This window comes from Phoca vitulina, unplaced genomic scaffold, assembly GCF_004348235.1.
Source record: "Phoca vitulina isolate PV1807 unplaced genomic scaffold, GSC_HSeal_1.0 scaffold30, whole genome shotgun sequence".
Lineage (NCBI taxonomy): Eukaryota > Metazoa > Chordata > Mammalia > Carnivora > Phocidae > Phoca > Phoca vitulina.
The window spans coordinates 9,980,706-10,005,154 of NW_022589733.1; the positions used below are offsets into that span (position 1 = coordinate 9,980,706).

The 24,449-nt window shown below is 59.7% G+C and overlaps 2 protein-coding genes across 16 annotated transcripts in view; one reads left to right on the plus strand and one right to left on the minus strand.

Annotated features, from left to right (window-relative positions):
* Positions 1 to 899: 899 nt before the first annotated feature.
* On the plus strand, positions 900 to 21,953 carry KATNB1 (katanin regulatory subunit B1). 4 transcript variants are annotated; one of them, XM_032424453.1, is made up of 20 exons: positions 900 to 988; positions 2,116 to 2,412; positions 6,841 to 6,971; positions 9,871 to 9,988; positions 15,419 to 15,519; positions 15,901 to 15,942; positions 16,558 to 16,641; positions 16,878 to 16,993; positions 17,391 to 17,462; positions 17,630 to 17,780; positions 17,903 to 18,093; positions 18,191 to 18,321; positions 18,708 to 18,758; positions 19,656 to 19,723; positions 19,867 to 19,986; positions 20,078 to 20,227; positions 20,517 to 20,593; positions 20,674 to 20,748; positions 21,002 to 21,118; positions 21,381 to 21,953. In XM_032424453.1, exons 2-20 carry the CDS (start codon positions 2,373 to 2,375, stop codon positions 21,511 to 21,513), a joined length of 1,968 nt encoding a protein of 655 aa, XP_032280344.1. In that variant the 5' UTR covers positions 900 to 988; positions 2,116 to 2,372; the 3' UTR covers positions 21,514 to 21,953. The 4 variants fall into 4 exon arrangements, with proteins under 4 accessions (XP_032280344.1, XP_032280346.1, XP_032280347.1 ...); XM_032424455.1 differs by having other exon boundaries at positions 19,656 to 19,714; XM_032424456.1 differs by having other exon boundaries at positions 17,924 to 18,093.
* A 37-nt stretch (positions 21,954 to 21,990) lies between these two features.
* Positions 21,991 to 24,449, minus strand: part of KIFC3 (kinesin family member C3) — a 39,752-nt gene continuing 37,293 nt past the window's right edge. For 10 of the 12 annotated variants that reach the window (XR_004301797.1, XR_004301794.1, XR_004301796.1 and 7 more), the window contains 3 exons: positions 24,095 to 24,203; positions 23,520 to 23,654; positions 21,991 to 23,334 (listed from right to left, as the gene is read on the minus strand). Coding sequence is in view for 2 of the 12 variants with exons in the window: in XM_032424311.1 (XP_032280202.1) it covers positions 24,048 to 24,203 (156 nt within the window). In the remaining 10 variants the exon portion in view is untranslated. Of the gene's footprint in view, positions 23,335 to 23,519; positions 24,204 to 24,449 lie in introns of those variants that run through there. The other 2 variants (XM_032424312.1, XM_032424311.1) reach the window with 2 other exon arrangements.

Sequence of the window (24,449 nt, forward strand, 5' to 3'; positions counted from 1 at the left end):
AGGCTGGCGGATAAACGGGGAGCTTCGGGGGTCTTTAGGCACCAGGCCCTGGGCACCTCCTGTGGGGTCCAGTCCCTCCTAAGCGGCTCCCGAGCGGCCCAACCACGTGTGGGGCCCAGGCTCCAGCCAGTTACGGCCCTTCCCTAAGCCCACCCTACCCACGAGTCCAATAAAGCCGGACTTTCTCGGATTTCTAGTTGGTGGTCCTTTTAAGGGAGCAGCCCACGCATCCCTTCACCGACACCGCAGCCGTGGTGCAGCGCTCCGGGGCTCCGCTCGCGGCTCGGACCCGGGATCAGTCTCCGTCTCCCTGTAGGTCTCCTGTCTGAGCCAAAGAGGGGCAAGGTCCTGAGGCCACTGCAGCACCCCTCCCGACTAAAGGGAAGAAGTAGGAACTATAGCAAAGGGCGAAGACCTCGTCTCCTCCTTGCCCCACGCCAAGATGGAAGGTCCGCGGCTTCACGCTGCTCCTGACGTTCCCTTCCCATTGGCTACCTGGGAATTGTTTTCCAATAAGGCGAGCGCTTATTGGTTAAGTAGGGACGGTTGCTAAAGCGATTGGCACAGACGGCATCGGAGGGTCGTCTGGCAACGTTTTCAAACGCGAACTAAGAGGGAGAGGAAGGAAAGGGGAGGAAAAGGAAAGCTTAAGGCAGAGGCGGGACCAAAGAAATGGCAGCCCTCATTGGTTCATTAGAAGCTGAGGGGCGGCTCTTGAATTCTCCTTCCTCGTGATTAGTCCAATTCAGGAAAAGGGGGCGAGTACCTAGGAAGAGCGGCAGAAGCGCCTGCTGCGATTGGTCAAACCTGGCTGGAGGTGAGGCGCTCGCGGCGGCTGATTGGTGCGGGAGGTGAGGGGGCGGGGCTCTGAGCCGGAGGTTTTGTTGTGAGGGTCGGTTGTCAAGCAGCGACCAATCAGGGCAGGGGATGGAGGCAAGTGGGGGTCGCGCCAGGAGCGGAGCCTCGGCCTCCGGAGCCTCAGCTGCAGGTGGAGTGGGCGAGGGGGCGAGGAGGCGAGGGGGACTGTGGGCCTAATACTGGGCCGAGCCAGGCGGGGCCGAGCCGGGCTGTGGCGGAGAGGGCTCCGGGGCGGGGGGGGGGGGGGGGGGGGCCGCGCCCCCCGGGGGGGGGGGGGGGGGAGGGGCGGGCGGGGCCGAAGGACCAGCCCCAGCCTCCGGTCGGGCGAGACGGGCGGGACGGGTGGGGGGGCCGGAGGGGAAAACCAGGGAAGCCGGAAGAGGAGCCGGGGGTCTGCAGGAGGCTGACTGATGAATAGGGACACTGGAAGCAGGAGAGTGAATGAATGGGGGATACTGATAGCAGAAGAGGAAGGGGAATAAAGCGGGTCGGGCGAGGCAGGAGTCAAGTTAAGGAGCCCAGGAGACAGGATGTGCACGAATGGGGGACACAGGCGGCAAGGAGAAGGGGAATGAACAGAGGACTAGAGAGGCAGAACTGGGGACCCCAGGAGAGAAGGGGCAGAGAAGAGAGCGTTCATGGGAAAGAGGCTTGGAAGAAGGGGGTAGAGGCTTCATGAGGTGGCCTTTTAGAGTTGGGGAGGCATACTGACTCATGGTTCCCAGTACTGTCTTTGGGAATTGCAGGGACCACGAGTAGTTCCCTTGCCGCCAACGGAGGGATTGGACCCTCAGGGCCCTCTTTGACATTCTTCCCAGAGAAGACTTAAATGCCTGCCTCTGGAGTGCCTCTCCTGGGCCCCAAAGCTTTGCTTCTGACTCCACCCCCTTCCCATAGCATCAGACGAAACAGTGACTCCCAGAAATCTCTGTGAACTGCAGACATGTGGTCTTCCCCGCCCCACTGCGGCGGCTGCTGCACTTCGGGCAGCCAGCCTCCTGAAACAGCCTCCTCCCATCCCATCATCCTGGCCTCTGGGAGGACCTTTCTTCCCCTGTGGTCCAAGCCACCCTGCCTGAGGTGCCCCCTCCAGATTCTCAAACAGGACTTGCAGTGCAGCTCCTGGCTCTGGTGGGTGTCTCTCTCTCCAGTAGCCTTGGTGATCCGGGGAGCTGCGCTCTAGTTCTGCAAGCCCAGAGTTCCCCGAACTCTCACCAAGTGTTTTCTGACAAGCCATCGCCTCTGTTTGTGTTCCAGCCCAGTGCTGAACTGACATGGCTCGAGCCTGACCTTCCATAATCCGGGATCCGGACCGGCACACACAGGCAGTTGCTGTGGCTGCTGTGAAACCACGAGGCGGTCCGGGGCTAAGACAGGAGGCATTCCCTCTGCCTGGATGTGTGGGAACTCCCTGCCAACTTGATTGGCGGGTCTGGGGGGGGATCCACCCCCACCCCACAAGCAAAGCACAGTCTGATTAGTGGGTGGAGCTTCAGGTGCCAGCCAACTGAAGGATGGCCACCCCTGTGGTCACCAAGACGGCCTGGAAGTTACGTGAGTGATTTTTTTTTTTCCTTTCTCATCCATTTATCCTATTAGCTGCTTGTTGCTGGATGGCCTGAACCCCCAGCTTTATCACCTATTCTTGGCACAGAGGGAGACTCCCAGCCTTGGAGTGAGAAAGACCAGGATGCAAATCATGGCTTTGGCACTTCTTAGCGGGGTGACACTGGGCAGGTGACTTAACCTCTCTGAGGCTCAATTTCCCGTCTGTACAATGAGCTAATCACACCTGCATTGTGAAGCTGCTGTGAGACCCACACGGGGTGGTGAACATAGAGAAGCACTTAGTGCAGTTAGGCTGATGGGCGGGACTGGGGGAGAGATGCTGAGAGGTGTTCTGGCATTTGCAGACCTCTCACGGAGTCAGGCTTCCCCCCGTGAGATGGGGGAATCTTGGGGAGGGGGGTTGGGGTGGAGAGAGGGTAGGCTGAGAGATGTTGGCAGTGCTCTGGAATGTCACTGAGCACCAGCACCACCCACCCTCACATTATTCTCCACTAGTAGCTCTAAACTTTCTGATCTTAGGACCTCTTTATACTTGGAAAAATTGTTAAGGACCCCAACGAGTTTTTGTTCATGGGAGTTATCAATATTTCCATGTTAGAAGTCAATACTCAGGCATTTTAAAACACAAGAATGTACAGTCAAACATACCGTTAGAGATGGTGTTATCACATGCCTTGTATCTTCCCGAAACCCCCCCTGTATGCTTGTGAGCAAACAAGAGCGTAAAAGTCAAATACCATCTTGGTATTTTATTATGGAACTAGTTTTTTTTTTTTTTTTAAAGATTTTATTTATTTATCTGACAGAGAGAGAGATAGCGAGAGCAGGAACACAAGCAGGGGTAGTGGGAGAGGGAGAAGTAGGCTTCCCGCTGAGCAGGGAGCCCGATGTGGGGCTCGATCCCAGGACCCTGGGATCATGACCTGAGTCGAAGGCAGACGCGTAACGACTGAGCCACCCAGGCGCCCCAATTATGGAACTAGTTTTGTTCTCTTGGACCCCCAGAAAAGATCTTGAGGATCCCAAGGTCCCCCGGATCATATGTTGGGAACTGCCTTACCCCACCTATAATAACTGCTTGGCGTAGATTCGGTGTGCCCAAACTGGTCACCTGCTATGAGCTGTCCCTGAGCAGTTTTCAGAAGCTGGGCAAGGCTCCTCCACTCTAACTGTGAGAACCTGGGCAAAGCCCGTTGCTGGACGTCAATGTGCTCACAGGTAAAATGAGAGGTTTGGGTAGTTTCAAATTGTTTCTTAGCCCTAGGGTTCTGAGAGAACCCTGTTATGGGCTCCCAAGGAGGGTACACTTTGGACAGGGTGGCTTTGTATTGATTGGTGTTATGTATTCCCTCAATAGCTGGTCTTTCCTGAGCATAGAACCAAGCATTGGGGAGATAGTTTGGGGCGGGGGGAGGAGCAGGTTGCAAAATAGATGAGGTCCCTGTGCAATGGGGCTCAGAGCCTGGGAGAGCAAGGCAGAAATCAGGTAGCCACACCCCTCCATTTCTCCTTGTCTGATTCCAAACTGGGACATGTGCTTTGAATCAATTAACTAGATGCTGGCAGGTGGCGTAGGGGAGTGCTGTAGGCCGCCTAAACAGCATATACAAAGGCCCTGGGGCAGGAAGCTCAGCATGTTGGAAGGGCTCAAAGGAGTCTATAGGCTGCCACACAGCAGTGGAAAGAATGAGGCTATTGGGGTCTTTGGGGGCATATGTCCACAGGACCCCAGTCTTTCTGAGGCCTTGGCTCTATCTTAAAGGCAAAGTCAAGCCATCAAAGTGTTCAAACAAGAGGTAATATGATCAGGCATGTTGGACCCTGCTGACAAGTTCACATGCATAGCAGTCTCCATGAGCATAAGCTATCTGAAGAGCCCAAAGCCAAATGACCCCTGGCTCCTTGGGCCTATAGAGTCCAGCAAGGATCAGAAGGTGCTAGGCCAACTTGAGTCACTGAAGCCTGGTTCTCTGCACCTTCCGTTGAGGATGCAAATCCTCAGCACCTCTGACCGAATGCAGTGTCCCCAGCTCTGGCTGGGACGTGGGGCCCAGGTTGTGCCAGGTGAGCTTGGGAAGCTGGTGCAGGCCTGCAGCCATCAGCCTGGCCTGCCAAGAGATGCTGTGAGGAATTGTATTTGTTTGCACTCGAATTCAGTACCCAGGCCTGGGCCACTGGGGGATGCTGTCCTTCAGGCTAGAGGGGGAGGGCTGGGGCTGATGCCCCTGCCGAGGCCTCCTCTGCCTGGTGCCCGTGGCCTACCTCCCTCTTCCCGTGGTCCCTGGCCCCTCTAGGGGCTCCAGGCAGGCTGCTTAGAGGGGAGTGATCTGAGCCCCTCTAGAAGGGCCTAGCCTACAAATCCTTCTCACCCCAATGTCTGTGGGTCTTCAGCTGGATGCCCTGTCCCAGGACCCATCTGATCAGGCTGTAGCATGAACACAGGAACCTTCTCGCTGTCTTTCCCCACTGGCTCCCCAGTGCTGGGCCTAGAGCAGACACCCAGGAAACACGTATATTATGAATTAAGGGCTGTCTCCAGGGGCAGTAGTCCTGAGGCCCAGAGAGGAGTAGCAGTGTGCCGAAGGAGGCCTAGTGAGGTGGGGCCCAGCCGGAACTTTCCCTGGGAAGGGTGAGAGCCAGGGTAGACACCCAGACCTTATAGGTAGGTCACAACTGGGGGGCAGTGCGTGCAGGGAGTGTTTTCAGAGAAGGAGAGAGGGCCCAAGGCTTGGGAACAGAGTGCTCAGAGAGAAGGTGGCTTGCCCTCTTTCTGAGTTGGCCAGCCACTGGGGCCCAACAGCAGCTCTTGAACCGATGAGAGTCTATGGCCAAAGCCCCAGAGCACCCCAGACATCTGTCCCTACAGTGTCCAGAGGACAGAAGGCTCCATAGTTGGGATGAGGACTAGGGAGGGGCTCAGCGCCCTTGGGTCCAGTGATGGGGTCCCCGAGGCCCCCACTGACGTTTGGGCCTGCAGGAGACTCTCACCTCTGCTGGGGCTGGGTGCTGCCCGTCCCTGGCTTTGGCCAGGCCGGGCCCTGAGGTGAGGCGTCATCTGGGGTCTGGCAGTTTTGACAACCCCTCTGAGCCACGTCGCCTGACAAACAGCCTTTCTGGGCCCTGTTTCCCAGTCTGAAGGCCGTGCCACAGAGACCCCCAGGCAGGGCGGAGGCGGGAGCTGGAGCGCGGGAGAGGCCTTCTGCGGAACAACCGCAAGCCCTTTCCCTCCCGTCAAGCCAGCCTCCCAGTTGCCTCGGGGTGTCGGCACATTGGGAGTTTCCCTTTGCTGGGGCGGGGAGACCTGTCTTTTTGTCCTCCCCGTTCCCAGGAGGAACTCACTTAGGGCCTGGCTTGGAGGCCCCGGCTGCCTCTTGGTTCCTTGCTCATGTCTTCTCTCTGGAGCCCTGACGAGACCCTCCGTGGTCCATGTTGGCTGCTCCCCGCTGCTTCCCCAGCAGCCCAGGTCAGGGGCCCTCCCGGCTGCCCACCGTGGCCATACCACCCATTCTGTCTGGTCAGCCCTCACTCCCGCCCCTCCTCCCCAGGCCTCTCAGTCGGCTGCCTCCTGCCTCCCACCCTCATGCAGCCCACCCTCCTGGGCCTGCCAGGGTCCCCGTCACCCACCGTCTGTGCCTTAGCCTTACTAACAACACCAAGCACAGCCTACAGCATGTGCTCGGTGGGTCCGCAGCAACTCAGTGAGGCAGGCACTGTTATTATCCCCGTTTACCAGATGAGGGTGAGTGACTGGTCCAAGGCCACACAGCCTGTAGTAGCAGAGCTCAGACCAGAACCTTGTCCAGGATTCTGAAGCTGTGGGCTGAAGCCCTGGGTGAGCTCACTCGTAACAGCTTGTCGAGAGGGGACGCGAACGGTTCTCAATGTGTGTTCCCCAGAGTGGGTTTACGTGGATAGCAAGCAGCAGCAGAGAGATGCTTAGGTGGTTACACGAGTCAATTTTTCATTATAATAATTGTTTTTCGTTTTGTATTCTAGAAAAAGCATAATGAACGTATCAGTCTTGTAATTTATGGATTTTATTGCTTAATTGTCTTTATGTAGACAGAGCTAAATACAGAAGGCAAGTCAATGTTTTAAATTGAGCAGAGTAAGCATAATAATATTACCAGTTGACATGCAGAGACCAGAGCAAATTGCGGCCTGAGGGTGGGACAGGAATACCCGAAGTTGGGAAGTAGTCATTCCTGCCTCGGGTGCAAGGCCTGCCCTCGCAGCCAGCCTTCTGGGTCGTGCCGGGGTGTCTGGCACCAAAGGGGAGCTGAAGCGGGCAGACCCTTCCACCTGGGCTTCGGGTGCCAGGACCAGGGGCCGCGCTGGGCAGCGCCCAGCCCTCTTCCCCGAGGCCGCGACTAGCCCTCTGACTGCCTTCTCCTCCTGTCCTTCCTTGTGTAGAGGAGATTGTCGCCCATGCCAGCAATGTGTCCTCGCTGGTCCTGGGCAAGGCCTCCGGGCGGCTGCTGGCTACCGGTGGGGACGACTGCCGTGTCAACCTGTGGTCCATCAACAAACCCAACTGCATCATGGTGAGCCTCGCTGGTGGGTGGGGAACAGGGCAGAGGCCCAGGGAGGGGGCTGCGGGCGGGGCGGGGTTACGGGGTGGGGAGCAGGCAGCTCTGCGGGCTCTGTCAGGCCCAGGGCACCCAGCGGGAGGCTAGGGGGACACGACACAGCATCAGTGCCCGCAGGATGGCTGGGACCGTGGCCGGCCCTCATGTATTTGGAGGTCCCCTGGTGGTGGACAGAGTTCCAGCGAGCCTGTGTGAGAAAGCTAAAATAAGCCCACGGACCCGAGATGGAGGCTCACCCAGTGGCCCATCCGTCCACCTGTCAGCAGCACTTGGAGGTTACTTTGAACCATCCCCTATCTGGTTCCACAAAAAAGGATTTGAGGGCACCTGGCTGAAGCTGGTTAGAGAGCTGGTTCTTTAATAGCACTTTCCCCCTGGTCACACAACGAATTCCTTGCCAAAAACTGTCTTCCAAAACAGGAAAATCTAAAGGAGGAAAAAATATAAAAATGAATTCTATCTATTCCCATCATCCAAAGACCACTACAGTTGCTATTTTGGTCTGTGTCCGTCTAGGTGCTGGTCCGTCTAGATCATATGCGTGCACATGCGTGTACACAGACGCGTGCAAACACCTACCCATGTGCACCACGTGGATGTAGAACAATACATTTTTGGAACACTGTCTTAACTCTCCCGTAGCCTGGGTTTTGAAGAGAACAATCTTTATTGTTTGCGAGCATTTTCCAATGTCAACAAATACCCTTCTACAACCTGGTGTTTAATGGCTTCGTGGTATTCCATTGTAGGGATGAGCTGGAACTAGCTTCGCCGCGCCCTGTTCCCAGCATAAAAGTCATTTCCAGCGTTTTGGCTCTGCTCAGCCACGGAGGTGAACGTCCTCATCTCCCTCAATCTTTGAGCAGATCTGTGATGCTTGCATTATCTGGGGGTGTGCACTTTTTAAAAAGCTTTCAAAACATATTGCCAAATTGCCCTCCAGAAATCAATTTTCATTCTCTCCAGCAGCATAGGGACCTGCCCTCTCCACCTTCATGACCTTGGCAGCACAGGGTGTTACCATTCTTTTGATTCTTGGCCACGAAAGATAAAGATAAAAAAGGATGGGAAGTGATTTTTTTTTTTTTAGTAGCAGCTTAATCACCTCAGTAATTCTGTGAGATGCAGCCAAGGACTGAGTCCCAGCTGAACTGGGGCCCAGGTGAAGAGCAGACTTGAAATTGCTTTGTTTTGTTTCACTTGTTTTCAGGCTTCCAATGTGTCCCGCCCCCACAAAATGCCAAAGTAACATACACAGATGGAAAACGAGCCAACAAACACTGGCCAAAACGGGCCCGAAGTGACCCCATGCTCTCGTCCCACTTCTTACTCGGGGGTCAGCCTGCAGGCCTCTGAGTGCCGCAGACCCAGTGACTTCTTGCTCACCCTGATTTAGACATATACTAGTTCCCTCTGTGTGGCCCATGTCTAATGGTCTCTGTGTGTTCTGAGCACACGTGAGCTCGTATAGCTCAGTGTGCAAGGGACACGGGGTAAGAAGGGAGAAGTCTTCTTTCCTCCCCTGACCCCCACATCCCTCTCTGGGGACGACCACGGCCCCTGATTACCCTGTGTTCTTCCAGAACTATTTTCTACATCTGTGAGCAAATATGTAGATCTGTTTCCTTCCCCGTCCCCCCCTTTTTTTTTTATACAAACAGTATCCTATATACACCGTTCTCCACCTTTTTTCACCTAACGTGTCATGGAGATCAGTGTTTATCATCTTCAGATGGTCGCCTCGTTCATTTTTATAGCCAAATAGTATTCAGTTGCGAGGGTGACTGCAGCTTAGCGGACCAGTTTCCTCTGGTGGGCGTATTATATAGCCTCTGGTCTTCTGCGAGAAAGATCCCCTGCGGGGAATGACCTTGGGTCTGTTTGGCTTGCCTTGTGCTTGAGCGCGTGCAGGGTAGGCTCCCCGGGGTGGAGTTGCTAGTGTGCAGAGGATGTGGATTTCTAAATGTGGACCGATTTTGCCCAGTTGCCCCCCCATGGAGTTTATCCCCATTTGTACTCCCGCCGGTGATGGCTGGGAGTCACAGCTGCTTGTGACTGGCCTTTGGGCAGTTCTGCTGGGGAGCGGTTTCCCCTACCGCCCCTCCCCGCCCCCCCAGAACGTTGTCTTAGCAAACAGTGATGGCGTCTCCGCTGTGCTTTGGGGTGACCGGTGCTGGGCAGGGAGTGACAGATACCGTGGACTTCAGATTCCGGCCTTCTCTCCCACCCCTCTCAGGGGCTGGGCCAGGACCTGGCTCAGCCCTGCTCCGGCTCTGGCCTGCACTGAGTTGGGTGACAGTTTTTTCCAGTAAAGTCACTATAGGCTCTCTCTGGGTTCCACAATTCCCTGCCTGGGAACATGGCAGGGACCTCTACCAGGGACAGCCGCCAGGGACCCAGGCCTTCCGGAGGGGTGAGATGTGTGCCATTGCGAGCCGGGCCTCGGTTCTGTCAGGGTTCTCCCACCGGGGGGCTTGGCCGGGCAGAGTGGAGACGGAAGCAGAGCCTAGGTGGGCGGTGGTTTGGACTCAGGGCTGGAGGGTCAGCTGCTCCCCCCCTTCCAAGGGGCCCAGGACCATTTTGGCAAATGATGCCCACATCAGGGGCACAGTAGACCGTCGGAAGGGGTTGGGGCATGACAGGGGTCTGGCCCACTTTTAACCCTGGAGGCTGAGACCAAGAGAAGCAGCTGCCCAGCCCATCCGCAGAAAGGCCTAGATGCGGCTCCATGGAGCACAGCCTCCCTGCTCAAGCCACTTCTTGCTGATGCCCTTCCCAGGGAGCCAGGATGTGGGGCAGCAGCTGGGGGGGGGTTTCCACGCAAGGCACTGAAGCTGCTACCCTCTCTCCACAGAGCCTGACGGGTCACACGTCCCCAGTGGAGAGTGTCCGCCTCAACACCCCGGAGGAGCTCATCGTGGCCGGCTCCCAGTCAGGCTCCATCCGCGTCTGGGACCTAGAAGCTGCCAAAAGTAGGCATCTGCGCTTGCCTTCCCCACATGCACGCCTGCGGCCATGTTGTCTCCGGCTCTGCTATTGAGCTGCTTCCTCCGGGAAGCCTGTCCTGACTACATTGGGTGCTTCCCTCCTGGACACTCTGACCAGACAGTGTGGTGACTGCCCACTCCCTTGAGCCTAGCAGCAGCAACATACTGTTGCTGTCTCTGAGTGCTGATAACCCAGGAGGCACCAGGAAAGGTCCAGATGGACTATTGTGGATGGATGGGTGGGTGTTTGGGTAGATTCAGAACCTGGAAGAATATCACATGCCACCAGGGGCCATGCAGGACATGTAAACAAGTGAGGGGGCCTGTGGGGGAGAACTGGGGGGTTATGCCCTGACTTGGGGCAGCCGCCTCTTAGCCTCGGCTAACTATTGCCTGCAGGAATGGGGCCTTAGGTGGCCAGATCCTCTGTCTCCTTGAGCTTTGTTTTCATTTTTATAGAAGTTATACATAGTTTAAAAAGTCAAATGCCAGCCATTCTACAAATAATCACGATGGAAATGAGAAGCCTTCACCGCATTCCTTCCCATTCTCCAGCCACCTCAGCCTTCTGTCTTGCTACCTCCCTTTCCTAAGCAACATGGTATTAAGGCAATTCCTATCTCTTGCTGCCTTCCTCCCGTGCAAGACAAGGTAGTTCTCCTAGGGGCGCCTGGCTGGCTCAGTCGGTGGAGCATAGGACTCTTGATCTTGGCATTGTGAGTTTGAGCCCCACATTGGGTGTAGAGATTACTTAAAAAAATAAAATCTTAAACAAAAAAGAAGTTAGCTCCCTTAGAGCTGCTGGCCCACCCTTGTCACTCCCAGCGTTGCCCCCTCTGTTCTCCTAATTGCACCCTGTAAATCGTCAGTATTTATAGTACCAGGCCCATAGCGCTGTTACTCACAGCTGATTGTGTTTCTTCTAGAGTTAATAGCTGTTCTTTTTCCATCTGTCTATGTTTTACATCTGTTACTAATTCGACCCCAGATTCTCTGCCAGAATAGTAAGCCTCCTCCTTGAGCTACACTCAAAGCCATCCCATAACTGAGGCGGCTCTTCTCAGAGCCTCTGTCCCCCGGGTCCCAGTGGCAGGGGAGCACCCGGGCCTGCAGCCCAGCCGCCATCTTGGGGCCACCTTGTCTTCGGGGAACTCTCTCGTCTCTGTGCTGTGCCAGAGTCCGCATTATCATCTTTCTCGGTTTTCTGCCTCTTTTTTTTGCTGGAGCACATTTTCATAGCTTGCTGAGAAAGGGTGTGTGACCGGCACAGTTTTAGAGACCATTGGTGGCTGAAAATGACTTTATTCTACCCTCATCCTTTTTTTTTTTTCTTAGAGTCTGTAGAAGTCTAGATTGGCAATTGTTTTCCCTCAGAATTAGAAGGTGCAGCTGCGTTGCATGTTGGGCTCCTGTTTGGTGGCCGTTGGGAGGTCCGTGCTGTCTCCTCCTCTCTCGCGTGGGACCTGCTTCTCCCATCTCTCTGCGAGCTCCTAGGCTGTTTGTCCCAGTGTCCTGGGGTTTTGCAGTGATGACCCTTGGTCCTCTGCTAGATCCTGACCGGGTTCTTTCCGTGTGTCAACTCGTGCCTTTGGTTCCGGGCCATGTGGGGTCTCGCCTTCCCAAAAAGGGGGGCTCTCAGCCTCCGCGGGTGCGGCCACACGGCAGTGGGCCCAGTGTGGCCAGCCGTATGGATTTTTCAAGAGAAGCTGGGAATCTGGACATTTAAGTGGAAATCCGCCCCCCTCCCCCCACTTCTAAATGTTGACAGCTAATTCAACATTTTTTTCAGGACACTGTGCAGAGCAGCCCTGAGAGGCGCAAGTAAACCGGTTTGCTGGCTGCTTCTTGCCGGCGTCTAGCCTGGACCTTCCAGCGTGCCGGGCGGGAGGGAAGCGCTGGTGGGGGGTTTGCGGAGGCTGCTTTGTCCAAACGAGAGCCCCCTTGCCTGGCTGAGACTCCGAGTCTCTCCGGGCCTCTCCTGGGCTGTGGGCTCTACCACCGTTGCAGGACGGCAGGCGTCAGCCACGCATGCCTGGTGGCCGGATTCTCTCTGCTCAGGGACGGTGCTCTTGCTGCGCGGGTGGTCCTCAAGACAGATGGCGCCCCTGGGCCTCTCGGGTGACGCTTGCCCGCCCCCTCCCCCGGTGACGGGTGCACGTGAGACAGCCGGTGAGGTGACAAACCGGGGCCACGTGCTCGGCGTCCCAGCACGCCCTCCCGCTGCCTGGCCACGCGTGAGGGAGCAGAAGGGCTCAGCCAGAAGGCAGTTTGCTTCCTGGGACGTCTCTGCTTGGATCTGAGCCCCCGTGGACGGCTCCAGCCATTCACCGTTCACTGAGGAGCAAGGGACAAAAGAGAGAAGCCGAGGCACCACGCTTTCTCAGCCATGACTACTTCATAAGGGAAACGTGAGGAGTTCCTTGAGGCGGGCAAAGAATGAAAGCCAGACACCTGTGGGATTCCTGGGCCCTGGAGTCTCAGGGTTGGCTACTCTACAAGGAGCTCGTTTCAAACACTTGGCGCAGACCCCATGCCCAGGGAACCTGATTCAGTAATGGCAGAGGCCCAATTCTGGCTTTTAGTAAGCTTCCAGATGATTCTGATGCAGAGCCGGGCTGGCAGGGCCCCCTTATTTGACACATGGGCAAACTGGGGTCCAAGGAGGGTCCCCGAACTTGATAAGGACCCCGTGGCTGGGGTGGTGGAAGCTGGGATGCAAATCCTGGCGTCAAGATTCCCATCCCAGTGCCGTTCACTCTGCCATTCGAGGGGTTCAGTGATGGAACGGAGACTTGCCCTCAGCGGCCTTGGTGGGAAGAGCTAAGACCACAGGCCGACCTCCACTCCCACCCACCACAGCTTGAGTGAAAATGAGGGGCAGCTGGGCACCCAGGTGCCTAGGGGCTTCTAAAAGGGCTGGCTGAGCATCACGTGGGTTGCATTGAAGGCAGCCCGTTGCTGGAGGGTTTGGGCAGAGGTTGAACAGCTATCAGCTGGGAGGGCGTGGAGGTTCCCACACGGGGCAGACAGATCCAGGACGCCCCTCCAGCCTGCAACTCCTGGATCCTGCGACTGAGTCCTGTGGTAGGACGCCTTCCAAGGGCCCTCCCGGGACAGAAGAGCAAGGGCAGAAGTCACGCCGGAAGAATGTGGTCCTGCCTGCTTTCCACGTCGCAGCCAGAGGGCAGGGGTGGGTCAGCCCAGCCATCCCACAGGAAGGTAGCCTGCGTTTCATGAATCTGGCCCACACAGGGGTGGAACCTGCCGCATCCTCTTGGGGTACGGCAGGATTTTGGAAGCCTTGCTGTGGGATGCAAGGCAGTGGGCTGGGAGGTGGGCATGGACTGGAGCAGGGACTAGCATGTGTGTGCCCCCTCTGGGCCCCGGACTTGGCCAGCAAAGCCGTGCGTGAGCCCCCGGTGGCGTATGACCGCTCCAGAGTGTGGGGAGGAGCGGCTGAGGTTTTGGTGTGGTTGAATTAGCTACTGGACAGACGTGGCAGGCACCTTGTCACACCCTGTGAAGAATGTAAAGGCGGCTCAGTCCCAGCTCGGCAGAGGACTGGTGCCTGCTGGGGAGTGGCCCCAAGTGGGATGCGTGGATGTGGTGGGCTGTGGGCAGAGGGGTGCACTTGGTCCTGGAGGCAGAGAACCACCAGAGAAGCTCACTTCTTCCTGCCTTTAGGTGTGCCTGGCTCTGTCTTAGGAGCCCTAGACAGATGAGCTCCCTTGACTCAGGTAAAGGGTCACATGGTAAAGCCTGCTTCTCAGGACTCCGATGCCTGCTTTAAATTCTGGCTCTGGGCCCTGCTGACCGGCCTGAGGCAGGCTGCTTCACCCTCTGAGCCTTAGGCCCTTGCCCGCCTCCTGGCGCTGTTTGTGGGGGTGGGGAGCTAATGTGCTGAAGTCATTCAGGCTGTCCTCCGCACCCCAGACGTGCTCAGCAGCCGTCTTGGGGACAAGGGAGGCGCCCAAATGGCCGTGGCACTGAGTAGTGGTCATCACTGGTGCCAGAAGACCGAGAACCAGGACAGGTGCTCTGAGGCTGGAGGAGAGGAGAAGTTTCGCTTTGGGAGATGGAGGAAGCAGCTCTCATGCAGAAAGGAATGACCGCAAGAATAACTAACTGGTATTCATTGAGCACTTAACTGTGTGCACGCCCATGCTTAAGCACCTTATGTCCTACTTTCTTGCTTAACTCTGATCGTGACCCACTGTGAGGCTCAGAGAGGGTAAGGGATTGCCCAGGGTCACATAACAAGCGAGGAGCGGAGCAGGACTGCTCCCATTTCTGTCTGGCTCCAGAGCCCTGGACCTGCGTGAGGGATGGAGACATTCGTACAGTAGAGTTTAAATCACTCCGTGCCTGGAGCTCAACTCTCTTGTCCCTAAAGCATTACATTTGGAGTTTGCTTGAACACCCCCTCCAGTGGAGAGCTCATCGCCTCACAAGGCAACTGTTTCACCTTGGCTCAAACCTACGGATGGCTGGATTCCCACACCCTTGGCCCCTATACTTATGGGATGATCAGTTTCATTCAGACAGCAGAATTATAAATCTTCTAAAAAGGGAGACACTTGAGGCCAGAGAGAAGAGGCAAACTTGAGTGTTACCAGGGAACACTCTGAGATGGAAACACAAGGTTTGCTTGTGGGCCAGGCTGGGCTTGGCCACGGAGGTGCAAGCAAAACCTGGAGGGATGGGAGCTGAGGTTTCCCAGGGCAGCAGGAGCTGACTTGCCCCAGTCACGTCCTCTGTGTGTTCTCTCGGTTCTCACAGCACCTCGTCTCGTCCTCACAGCTACCCTCAAGATCCCTTGGACAGGGGGCTGGTGTGCTCAGCACAGCTGCTCCAGGCGTGCCCTCCACACTGCCCTCCTTGGGGCCTTTGCCCACCATTTCCCTCTGCCTAATATCCTCCCTCACCCTCCACTCACTGACATCCTGTTCGAATACAGCCTCCTCCAAAAAGCCTTCCTGGATTTCTCTTTTCAACCAAGCAGCTTCTCCCCCAGCATGGACCTCTCCTGCCTCCCTCTTCTGTCTCAGCCGTGGCGGGATGGCAGGCAGAACATAAGCTGTCTGTCTGTCCATGAACTGAGTGCAGTAGTTTTCCAGCTCTGCGGTCCAGGATAGCGCCCTTGCGAGAGCCCAATGGGACGAGCCCGGGGGCACAAGCTACAGGGGGCTTGGGTCATGACAGAAATGGCTGTCACCTCTCGGGACAAAAATAAGAAGGCCAGGTGTTGGGGTGGCAGGACTCTGGTTGAGTTGTCTCCGTGTTTCTAAAATCACTGCTGTTTTGGTTCTCTGTGCAGTTACCATGGAAGCACAGCCCCGGGACCGCCACAGTCCCCGCTCTGCCAGGTGCCTGGCTTGCCCCTCACGCCCCTGTCTCTGCTCTCTTCCTTGGCAGTTCTCCGCACGCTTATGGGCCACAAAGCCAACATCTGCAGCCTGGACTTCCACCCGTATGGCGAGTTCGTAGCCTCGGGCTCCCAGGACACGAACATCAAGGTGAGACCCTGTCTGTGCCCCGTGTCCCCCACTGGGCCAGCGGTGAGCCCCGGGCTGTGCGTCCAACCTGAGGAGCGGGCCTTTTGGCGCTGTGGGAGGGCCTCTTCCCACTGTGGCGGTGTCCACAGCCTCCGAGGGAGGGGGATGTGGAAAAGTTCGCCAGACGCTTCTGCTCAGAATGCCCAGCTTTCACGAGCAGTTTCCAGATTCCTGTCATTTTGGGGTGTAATGACCTGGGGTGCCCGGAAGCCCTCTCCGCTCGTGGGTGCATGCCACCCTTTGAGCCAGGCTCCCGGATGGGGCTTGGCAAGGCCCCTGCAGCCCAAGCCCACCTCGGTCGGGACCTGTCCTGACTCTGCCCCCCTGCTCTTCTCCCCGCAGCTCTGGGACATCAGGAGGAAAGGCTGCGTCTTCCGATACAGGGTAAGGAAGGAGCCCTTTGGCGATCATTCCATGAGCAGCATGCAGGCGTGGACGCCGGGGTAGTGCCCAGACCCTGGCCGGGGCTGGCAGGGATCGCCGTCCAACATGGGGGAGAATGGGAGAAACGAGAGTCCAAGTGAGAAGCAGGAATCTCGACAGAGCAGGAGTGCTGTGGATCCCCTGCTTTCCATGAATCCTTGCAGCGCCGTGTTTACCAAACTGTGCTCCATGCTCTGGTTCCACAGGCAGATAACTGGTGTCGTTAGGTGAAGAGGGTTCCTGTTCCTGTGTCTTTGGAAGCATTGAGATGAATATGTAATTCTGGTGGTTTTTAGATCCTTGACATTAAGGGAAGACCCCTAACTCTCCAAAAAGAGGCATAAGATACGTCGTTTCCCAGACTATCTGAGCAGGAAATCGGGATTTCCTGGAGCATCCTGCAGCACTGGGAATGGTGACTGCGTGGGGTGGTGTCCGTCTGTGAGCGCTCCAGTGCACGGCCGTCGGCTTCTGCCTCACCTGCTGGTCCAGGGCAGGGCGGAGCAGGGCGGGGAGGAGGGCAGCGCATCGGGCCTGGGCCCCGCGGGTGAGCTCAGCGCTCTGTCCTCCGCCCAGGGACACAGCCAGGCTGTGCGGTGCCTCCGGTTCAGCCCTGATGGGAAGTGGCTGGCGTCGGCCGCAGATGACCACACGGTGAAGGTAGCTCCTGGTCTGACCTGTGCCTGGGGACTGGGGACTGGGGTCTGCTGAGCGCACTCAGGCCGGGTCCTCACCTCCTGCCTGATCAGGTTCTCGTATCCCAGGCCGGTCCGCGGTGGAAGGCGGCTTGTAGATCAAGGGCAGGCTGGGGGGGGTGGGGAGCGGCAGGAGTTGAGGGAGGAGTGGGCAGCCAAGATCCTGAGCCTGGTCCTGACCTTCCGCCTGCCCTGCCCCAGCTCTGGGATCTGACTGCTGGCAAGATGATGTCTGAGTTCCCTGGCCACACGGGGCCTGTCAACGTGGTGGAGTTTCACCCCAATGAGTACCTCCTGGCTTCTGGTAGCTCGGACAGGTGAGGAGGAGGCCTGTCACCCGTGACTGCCATCTCTCACATCTCTGTCTCTCTGTCCTGAGGTGTTCTCTGCCCCCTGATGCTACGTAGACTGACCTGATACCCAGCCAAGCCAGGATGGGGCCGTGGTCCCATCTCTGCCTGAACCCTGGTTTCCCCAGCCCCAGTGTTCTGGGCTGTCATGGCGTGTCCAGATCCAAAGCCCACGCTCACCTCCCGCCAGCCAAGTCCCTCCGCCTGCTGCGCAGGGTCAGCCCCTGGCCCTAAGCATTGCTCTCGGTGGCCCCAAGCCCGGGGGACAGGCGTTTGCAGAGAAGTGGGCCTCCCGGGCCGTGGGCCGGCGTGGAGGCCACCAGGGGGACACCGGCTTCCCAGCACAGCCTGCCTGCCTTTGCAGGACCATCCGGTTCTGGGACCTGGAGAAGTTCCAGGTGGTGAGCTGCATCGAAGGGGAGCCAGGGCCTGTCAGGTACGCAGGCAGCCGGGTGGTGGGTCTGGGTCCTCCCCCCGGGCAGTCGGCTGTGGGCATGGGCTGCAGGTGGGCCTTCCCCACCCCCGCTCCTGCTCCCTCTGTCCGGGGCCCCCCACAGCCTCCCTGGATGCCCGGCACCCACGGCCCGCTCTCGCCCGGCCCAGGAGCGTCCTCTTCAACCCCGACGGCTGCTGCCTGTACAGCGGCTGCCAGGACTCGCTGCGCGTCTACGGCTGGGAGCCTGAGCGCTGCTTTGATGTGGTCCTGGTCGGCTGGGGCAAGGTGGCCGACCTGGCTGTCTGCAACGACCAGCTGGTGAGAGAGCCACCCCTGCCCTTCCCCCGGCCGCCCGCCGCCTGCCCCTCCGGCCCCCAGCGCCCCCCCCAGGCCTGCTGGGGTCCTGCCCGCCCATCCCCCAGCTCTGCCGCTTCCTGCAGATAGGTGTGGCCTTCTCACAGAGCAACGTCTCCTCTTACGTGGTGGACCTGACGCGGGTCACCAGGACGGGCACGGTGGCCCAGGACCCCGTGCAGGACAGCCGGCCCCCGGCACAGCAGCCGGCCCACCCCGGTGCCCCTCTCCGGCGCATCTATGAGCGGCCCAGCACGGCCTGCAGCAAGCCTCAGAGGTGGGGTGCTAGGAGGCGGGCCGGCGCTGGGGAGGCTTGGGGGGCCCGGCCCAGGCTCACCGGGCCCGCCTCTCGTCGGCTTGGCGCCACCCCACAGGGTGAAGCAGAACTCGGAGAGCGAGCGCCGCAGCCCCAGCAGTGAGGATGACCGGGACGAGCGGGAGTCTCGGGCCGAGATCCAGAACGCCGAGGAGTACAACGAGATCTTCCAGCCCAAGAACAGCATCAGTGAGGCCTGCCCCCTGCCCCCGACCCTGCCCGGCATCCCCATCTGTGCGTGGAGGCAGATGGTGCTTTAGGGGCACAGTGTCGAGTCGCTCTGCTTCCGGGTCTGGATTCCCAGCTCACACCTGAGCCCCAGGCTCTGTTCCCAGGTCCTCGAGGCCCCAGCAGAAGCCCAGGAGCTGCTCAGTGCCCCAGCCCACCGAGCGAAGGAAGGCCCCACGAGGGCAAGTAGACGGGCGGGGCAGGCCTGAGAGTTCTGGGACTGGGAACAGGGTCATGGGTCTGCAGCTGTGCGTGTACCTGGGAACCACCCCCCCCCCCCCCCCCCCCCCCAATGTCCCAGGCCAGCCCGGGCCAGTGTGAGTCCCCAGCCCCCTTTGCCTCTGCAGGTCGGACACCACCCCGAAGAAGTGAGCCCTTCCCGGCACCCCCCGAGGATGGTGAGTTGGGGAGCAGAGCCTGGCCTCCCCTGCCCTGGCACCATCTCCAGCCTCTCTCCCACTAGATCTTTTCCCTCTGCTCACCCAAAAGCACCTAACTGTGCACCGGGCCCCACACTAGGCCCTAGTGCTGGAGCCTGAGCAAGGCGGTAGGCGCTCCCCTCAGGAGCCCGCGCCCTAGTGAGCAGAGAGATGGCAGACAGCCACCCGGCTGTGTCTGCAGAGGGGACAGTGCTGCAGAGGCAAGAGCAGGGCAGGGTAAGAGAGGGCTGCGGAGGGCCTACAGGAGGAGGAGCTGGCAGAGCTGCAGGTGGGAAGGGGGTGGGAGGAGGGCAGGGCCTGGGGCCCAGGAGCAGGAGGCCCTAGCTGGGGGCTTGGGTTTTGCTGCCTTATGATTGGAGAAGCCAGGGTGGGGCACCCTTGTCGTAGATTGGCTCTCCTTTCCACCTGCTTTCTCTTAAAGGAGCCATCTTATTCTCCCTCCAGGTGGGGTTTCCTGTGCTTCCCACTCACCACCCCTCACTGCCAGCCCCTCCCATCGCCCTCCCCCCCCCCCCCACTCCATTCCCAGGGAGGTGATGGGATGGCCACTCCTGGGAGCTCCCTGGGTCCCATCTACACGCGGTGCTGGACACCTTTCTGCCAGGTGGTTGAGTAGGTGGAAAGGGAGGGGACAGGTCCAGCTTCCAGGAGGCCTCCCCAGGAGTCCCCCGACCCCCTCGCCCCCCACATACACACTGCTGATGTCTCCTTCCTCAGTTGCCCCACCGGCTCCTGCTCCATCCCCCCCCGCCCCAGTTACAGGTGCCCCCCAGAGACCCACCAGAAGCCCTGCCTTCTTCCTGCCAGTCCCTTCTGGCCTGACCTGACCCAGAGATCTTTCCCTTTTGCCTCCAGACATGGTCTCAGCCAAGGAGGCGGCCAAACCCAACCCTGCCACGGACTCACAGTTCCAGGTGCCAAATGTAGGTCTAGGTGGAGAGGTGCGGCACGGTGTGGGGCTGGGAGAGGGGCCGCAGTCCTGAACCCAGGTTGGGGCCCTCCATGCCAGGGTGGGCAGAGAGGGTGGCCTCGGGCTGGCTCCCCACTGAGCTCTGGACCCCACCAGCTCGAGGTCCCGCCCCGGCCCCCGGCTGTCACTTCCACTCCTGCGCCCAAGGCCGAGCCCACCATCATCCCTGCCACCCGGAACGAGCCCATCGGGCTGAAGCCCTCCGACTTCCTGCCCGTGAGTGGGGGTCCAGCCTGAGGGCAGGGTGGGGGCCCAGGGGGCAAGGGCGGAACTTTACCACCAGCACCTGAGCGCTCGTCCCGCACAGGCCGTGAAGATCCCCCAGCAGGCGGAGCTGGTCGACGAGGACGCCATGTCACAGATCCGCAAAGGCCATGACACCATGTGCGTGGTACTCACCAGCCGCCACAAGAACCTGGACACCGTGCGGGCCGTGTGGACCACGGGCGACATCAAGGCAAGCGCTTACCCCCAGGCTCTGGGCCGTCCCCAGAAGAAAGCTGCACCAGGGCGGGCCGTGGGGCTGGGTGGCCCCTGTCACCACGCAGTGGCTGACTTCGCATCCGTTTCTGCCATCGTCATCATCACGAGCTGCCATTTACTGACCGCCCCTTTACGGGCCTGGCCTCACACTCGTCATCGTAGCTGCAGTCTTGTTAACCACCCACAACAAAGCCCATCGTCACGCCGCGCGGGCAGGGGCTGGGCCATCCCCGTCCCCTCTGACAGGCGCTTTGTTTGCACAGACGTCGGTGGACTCGGCTGTGGCCATCAATGACCTGTCGGTGGTAGTGGACCTCCTGAACATTGTCAACCAGAAAGCGTGAGTAGTTGTGGGGGGCGGAGCCGGCCCGGTGGGCGGAGCCGGCTGCTAAGGGGCCCTGGCCCTGGCCCTCTTCCTAGCTCCCTGTGGAAGCTGGACCTGTGCACCACCGTCTTGCCGCAGATCGAGAAGCTTCTGCAGAGCAAGTATGAGAGGTATGTGTGGGGAAGCCATACTGGCCTCACGGCGGGGACGGAAAGGGGCAGGACGCTCCTCAGGGACAATGGGAAGGCCCCCCAGGGCCGGCGCCCATGTGAGTGTGCGGCACCGCGGCCACGGCCAAGTCGGAGAGGCCACGGTGGAATCGAGCCTGTGCTGCCCCCGGCCCTCTGCCTACCACGTCTGTCTTTGTGTACCTTGCTCTCTGTTTATCCTTCTGTCTGTGGCTCCATCCGTCCGCCCCTGAAGCTACGTGCAGACCGGCTGCACCTCCCTGAAACTGATCCTGCAGCGGTTTCTGCCCCTGATCACGGACATCCTGGCGGCGCCCCCCTCTGTGGGTGTGGACATCAGCCGGGAGGAGAGGTGAGAGGCCAACAGGGTGCCAGCGTTGGGGCGTGGGGGTACACAGGTGTGGGGGCCCAGCCTGCTTGTTGAGGAGGAGGTTGTGCCGGGGACGTGGGCTGGGGGTGGCTGAGGCCGGGGCTCTTCCGTGGCCTGGCTCTGCCCTGCGCCTTGGCGTGGCCGGGGTGGGTCGCGCATCCGGGGCCTCGGCCTGCCTCCCGGAGGAGGGGGGTAGCGTGGCGGGGAAGGCCCTAGCACCTGTGCCCGACCTCTGTGCCCACAGGCTACACAAGTGCCGGCTCTGCTACAAGCAGCTTAAGAGCATCAGTGGCCTCGTCAAGAGCAAGTCGGGTTTGAGTGGCCGCCACGGCAGTGCCTTCCGAGAGCTGCACCTGCTCATGGCCAGTTTGGACTGAGGAGCGCTCGGGTCTGGCCTCAGCCCCCGTTCCTGTTCCCTGTGCTCTCCTGGGCCCGTGAGCCTCTGCCTGGCCCCCTCTGCAGCCCGGTGGCCATCCTGGAGGCGGCGGCTCTGGCCCACTGGCCACCTGCACAGCCCTGAGCTCTCAGACTTCTCCCTGGCAGCTGCTGCCCAGCTTGGCCAACTCCCGCTTCTTGGGGCAGCAAAGAGCACCCTGGGGCTGCTGCTGTAATTTATAAGGCGAATTTTATTAAATTTGTAACTATTCCCTGGTTTCTTTGCCTGGAGGGGCATTCTGTGGCCGCGCAGCTCTCTCTGGCCCAGGCCCGCCTGCCTGGGCCCCTCAGAGACAGACGGCTACCCCTCCAGGCCTGAGGCAGTGTGGCCAGCAGGGGGCAGCGGAGTGCCAAGCCTGCAGGAAGGGGCAAGCTCAGGGCACTGCGGGGGGGGGGGGGGGGGGGGGGGGGGGGGCAACTCCCCCTTTCGTGGCTGAGGGAGACAGATGAGGGGCGGGCCCCACCAGCCCGTCCCCTGTCTCAGCCACACTCCCAGCTGTCCGGTGGACGCCTCCAGGGCCAGCCGACAGCTGTATACTTCCTGGTGCCAGGACCCCAGCCTCGCAGGCTTGGCCGCCGGAGCCCACCACCCTCCCTACCACCCTCCCTGCCGCCCTCCCGGAGGCCTCCAGGGACGGGGGCAGTGGCCCTCTCCTCCAGTGAGGGCTCTGACCAGCTTTCCCTCCCCGCAGGATCGGCCAGTGCGGATCCCTTCTGTTCCTGTGGCAGCAGCTGGTAGATTTGCCGCAGTTGGAGAGAGGGCCCCACTGAGCCCCTGTGCGCATTCCCCGCCAAGGCCGAGACCAGGTGCAGGCCAGCACAACCCCCATGGTGGGGCGGCTGGGGGGGGGGGGCTGTCACTGAGCTTGTGCTTGGGGGTCTTGTAGCACTGGGGGGAGGGGGGGTGCTCACCTACAGCCAGTTCACTACGGGCAAGGCCAGGGCCTAAGGCAGGCGGGGGAGCCAGGCCAGGCCAGGCCTGCGGGCTGTGGTTCTCAGGCCAGTTTCCCAGCTATAGCATAGCGTGTTGCTGGGTGGGTCAGTCTGATAAGGGGGTCCGGGGGTTAGGGCTCGTCCCTGTGGTCTGACCAGGGGCTCAGGAGACCAACTCTTGCAGACTGTACTTGTGTAAAAAGGTTTTTATTTTAATAAGTAAAAATGGCTAAGCTTCCAAAAGTTCTTAAATAGGATTTCAGAGGGGGGAAAATGGCAAGAGGCCAGTGAGCAAGGAGAGAGCCTGGTGGCAGGCCGACGAGGGGAGCAGCAGAATCCCCGCCCACTGGCCTCCCGCCAGCCATAAATACAGCCCGGCCTCCTATGTACACCTAGGAACACTATATACAAACCGAGCACGGGGGCCTGCCTTGGAGGGGAGTGGGGCCAGGGCTGCCCCAGGATGCCCACCAACTGCCCAGATCCCATGGTCCCTGTGCCTTCCGGGGGGGCTCCTCAGCCCACCCGTTACAGACAGGGCCAGGCCTGGGGAGAGGCCGGGAGAGGCCTGACCTGCCAGGCGGAGTAGGCCATCCCTGCCCTTCCAGCCCATGCCTCCTGCACCCACAGCCACTGCCAGGAGACCATTTCCTTCTGACCAGGTTTTCTCATCTCTGAGCAGGTACGAGGCAGAAGGGCTGCCTCCGCTCCGGCCTGCAGCTCCTGGGCTCCTGTTGCTACAGCAGGAGCAGGCCGGCAAGGCCTCAGGCCCCCGTCCCCGGGCTGGCAAGGGGGCCACGTCCGTCACACAGGCACCGGCCTAGACTTCCCTGCAGGAGGGGGAGAGAGGCTTCGTGAGCCTCGGCGTATGCGGACGGGGGGGAGCCAGGCAGAAGCACAATGACAGCAGGGGCAGCAGGACAGGCCCCGCCCTGAGCAGCCCTCTCCCAGGCACAGCCCTGCAACCCAAGGGGGCCAGGCGGGCGGGGGGCGGGGGGGCTGGCCCCACACTCACCTGGAGACTCTGCAGCCCCAGCCGTCAGGCTGAAATCAAAGCGACAGGTGTCTCACTGGTGGGCTTTCCTGGGGCCAGGACTCCCCGGGACCCTAAGGCCCCTGCTTCCTCGGATCCAGCCCTGGCCAGGCCCCTCTGTGAGTGGGACCACACAGGGGGCTGGGCTCACTCCTCACCTGGGACATGGGTGGGCCCTGTGCCCCACCCTCCCCAGAAACCAAGGCCCAGGGCAGGGGTGCCTGGCCTGCTTTGGGAGATGTGTGGCTTGAGCCCAGCCTCAGAGAATTGCGTCCTGGGCCTCAAGTTAGGAGCCCCAAGGGCTGGGTTCCTCCTCACACTACTCCCTCTCCAAGGGGCCTTTGGTTTTCCCATCTGTAAAATGGGCCTAGCGCTGCCTGCCCTAACTACTTCCCAGGGCCAGAGAAAGTTGTAAAACAGGTTCTGCATGAGTTTTACAAACTTGAAAAGGAAAACAAAAAGTTCATTCAGGCAAGGGCAGTCCAGTGGCTATCCACCTGTGGGGGAGGCTCACCCCCGCCCCCACACACACACTGGCCCACTCCCCAAAGGCTCACCCAAGGGCTGCAGCTTCCTCCGGATTGAGCCTGGGCGGCTGGTGGTCCCAGAGCCGGGGGCTGAGTGTGCTCGTGCTGAGGGCTGTGGGGTCTGGCAAGCTGGCTCCCACTGTGGGCAGGGGGCAAGCAGGTGGGCGGGGGCTATGCTGCCCTGGCTCCCCACCTCCACCGTGCTCCCCTCCCCCCGTTCCCCTCTCCAGCCTCCTGAAACTGCTCATCTGCAAAATGGGCGTGATGAGGATAGCCCCGCCTCAGTTACTGCAAGAATTACCTGAGATAATGTATGTAAAGAAGGGAATGAGTTACTCCTGAGCACCTGTGTGCCAGCCTGCAGCCCCCCCCCTCCCCCCCCATC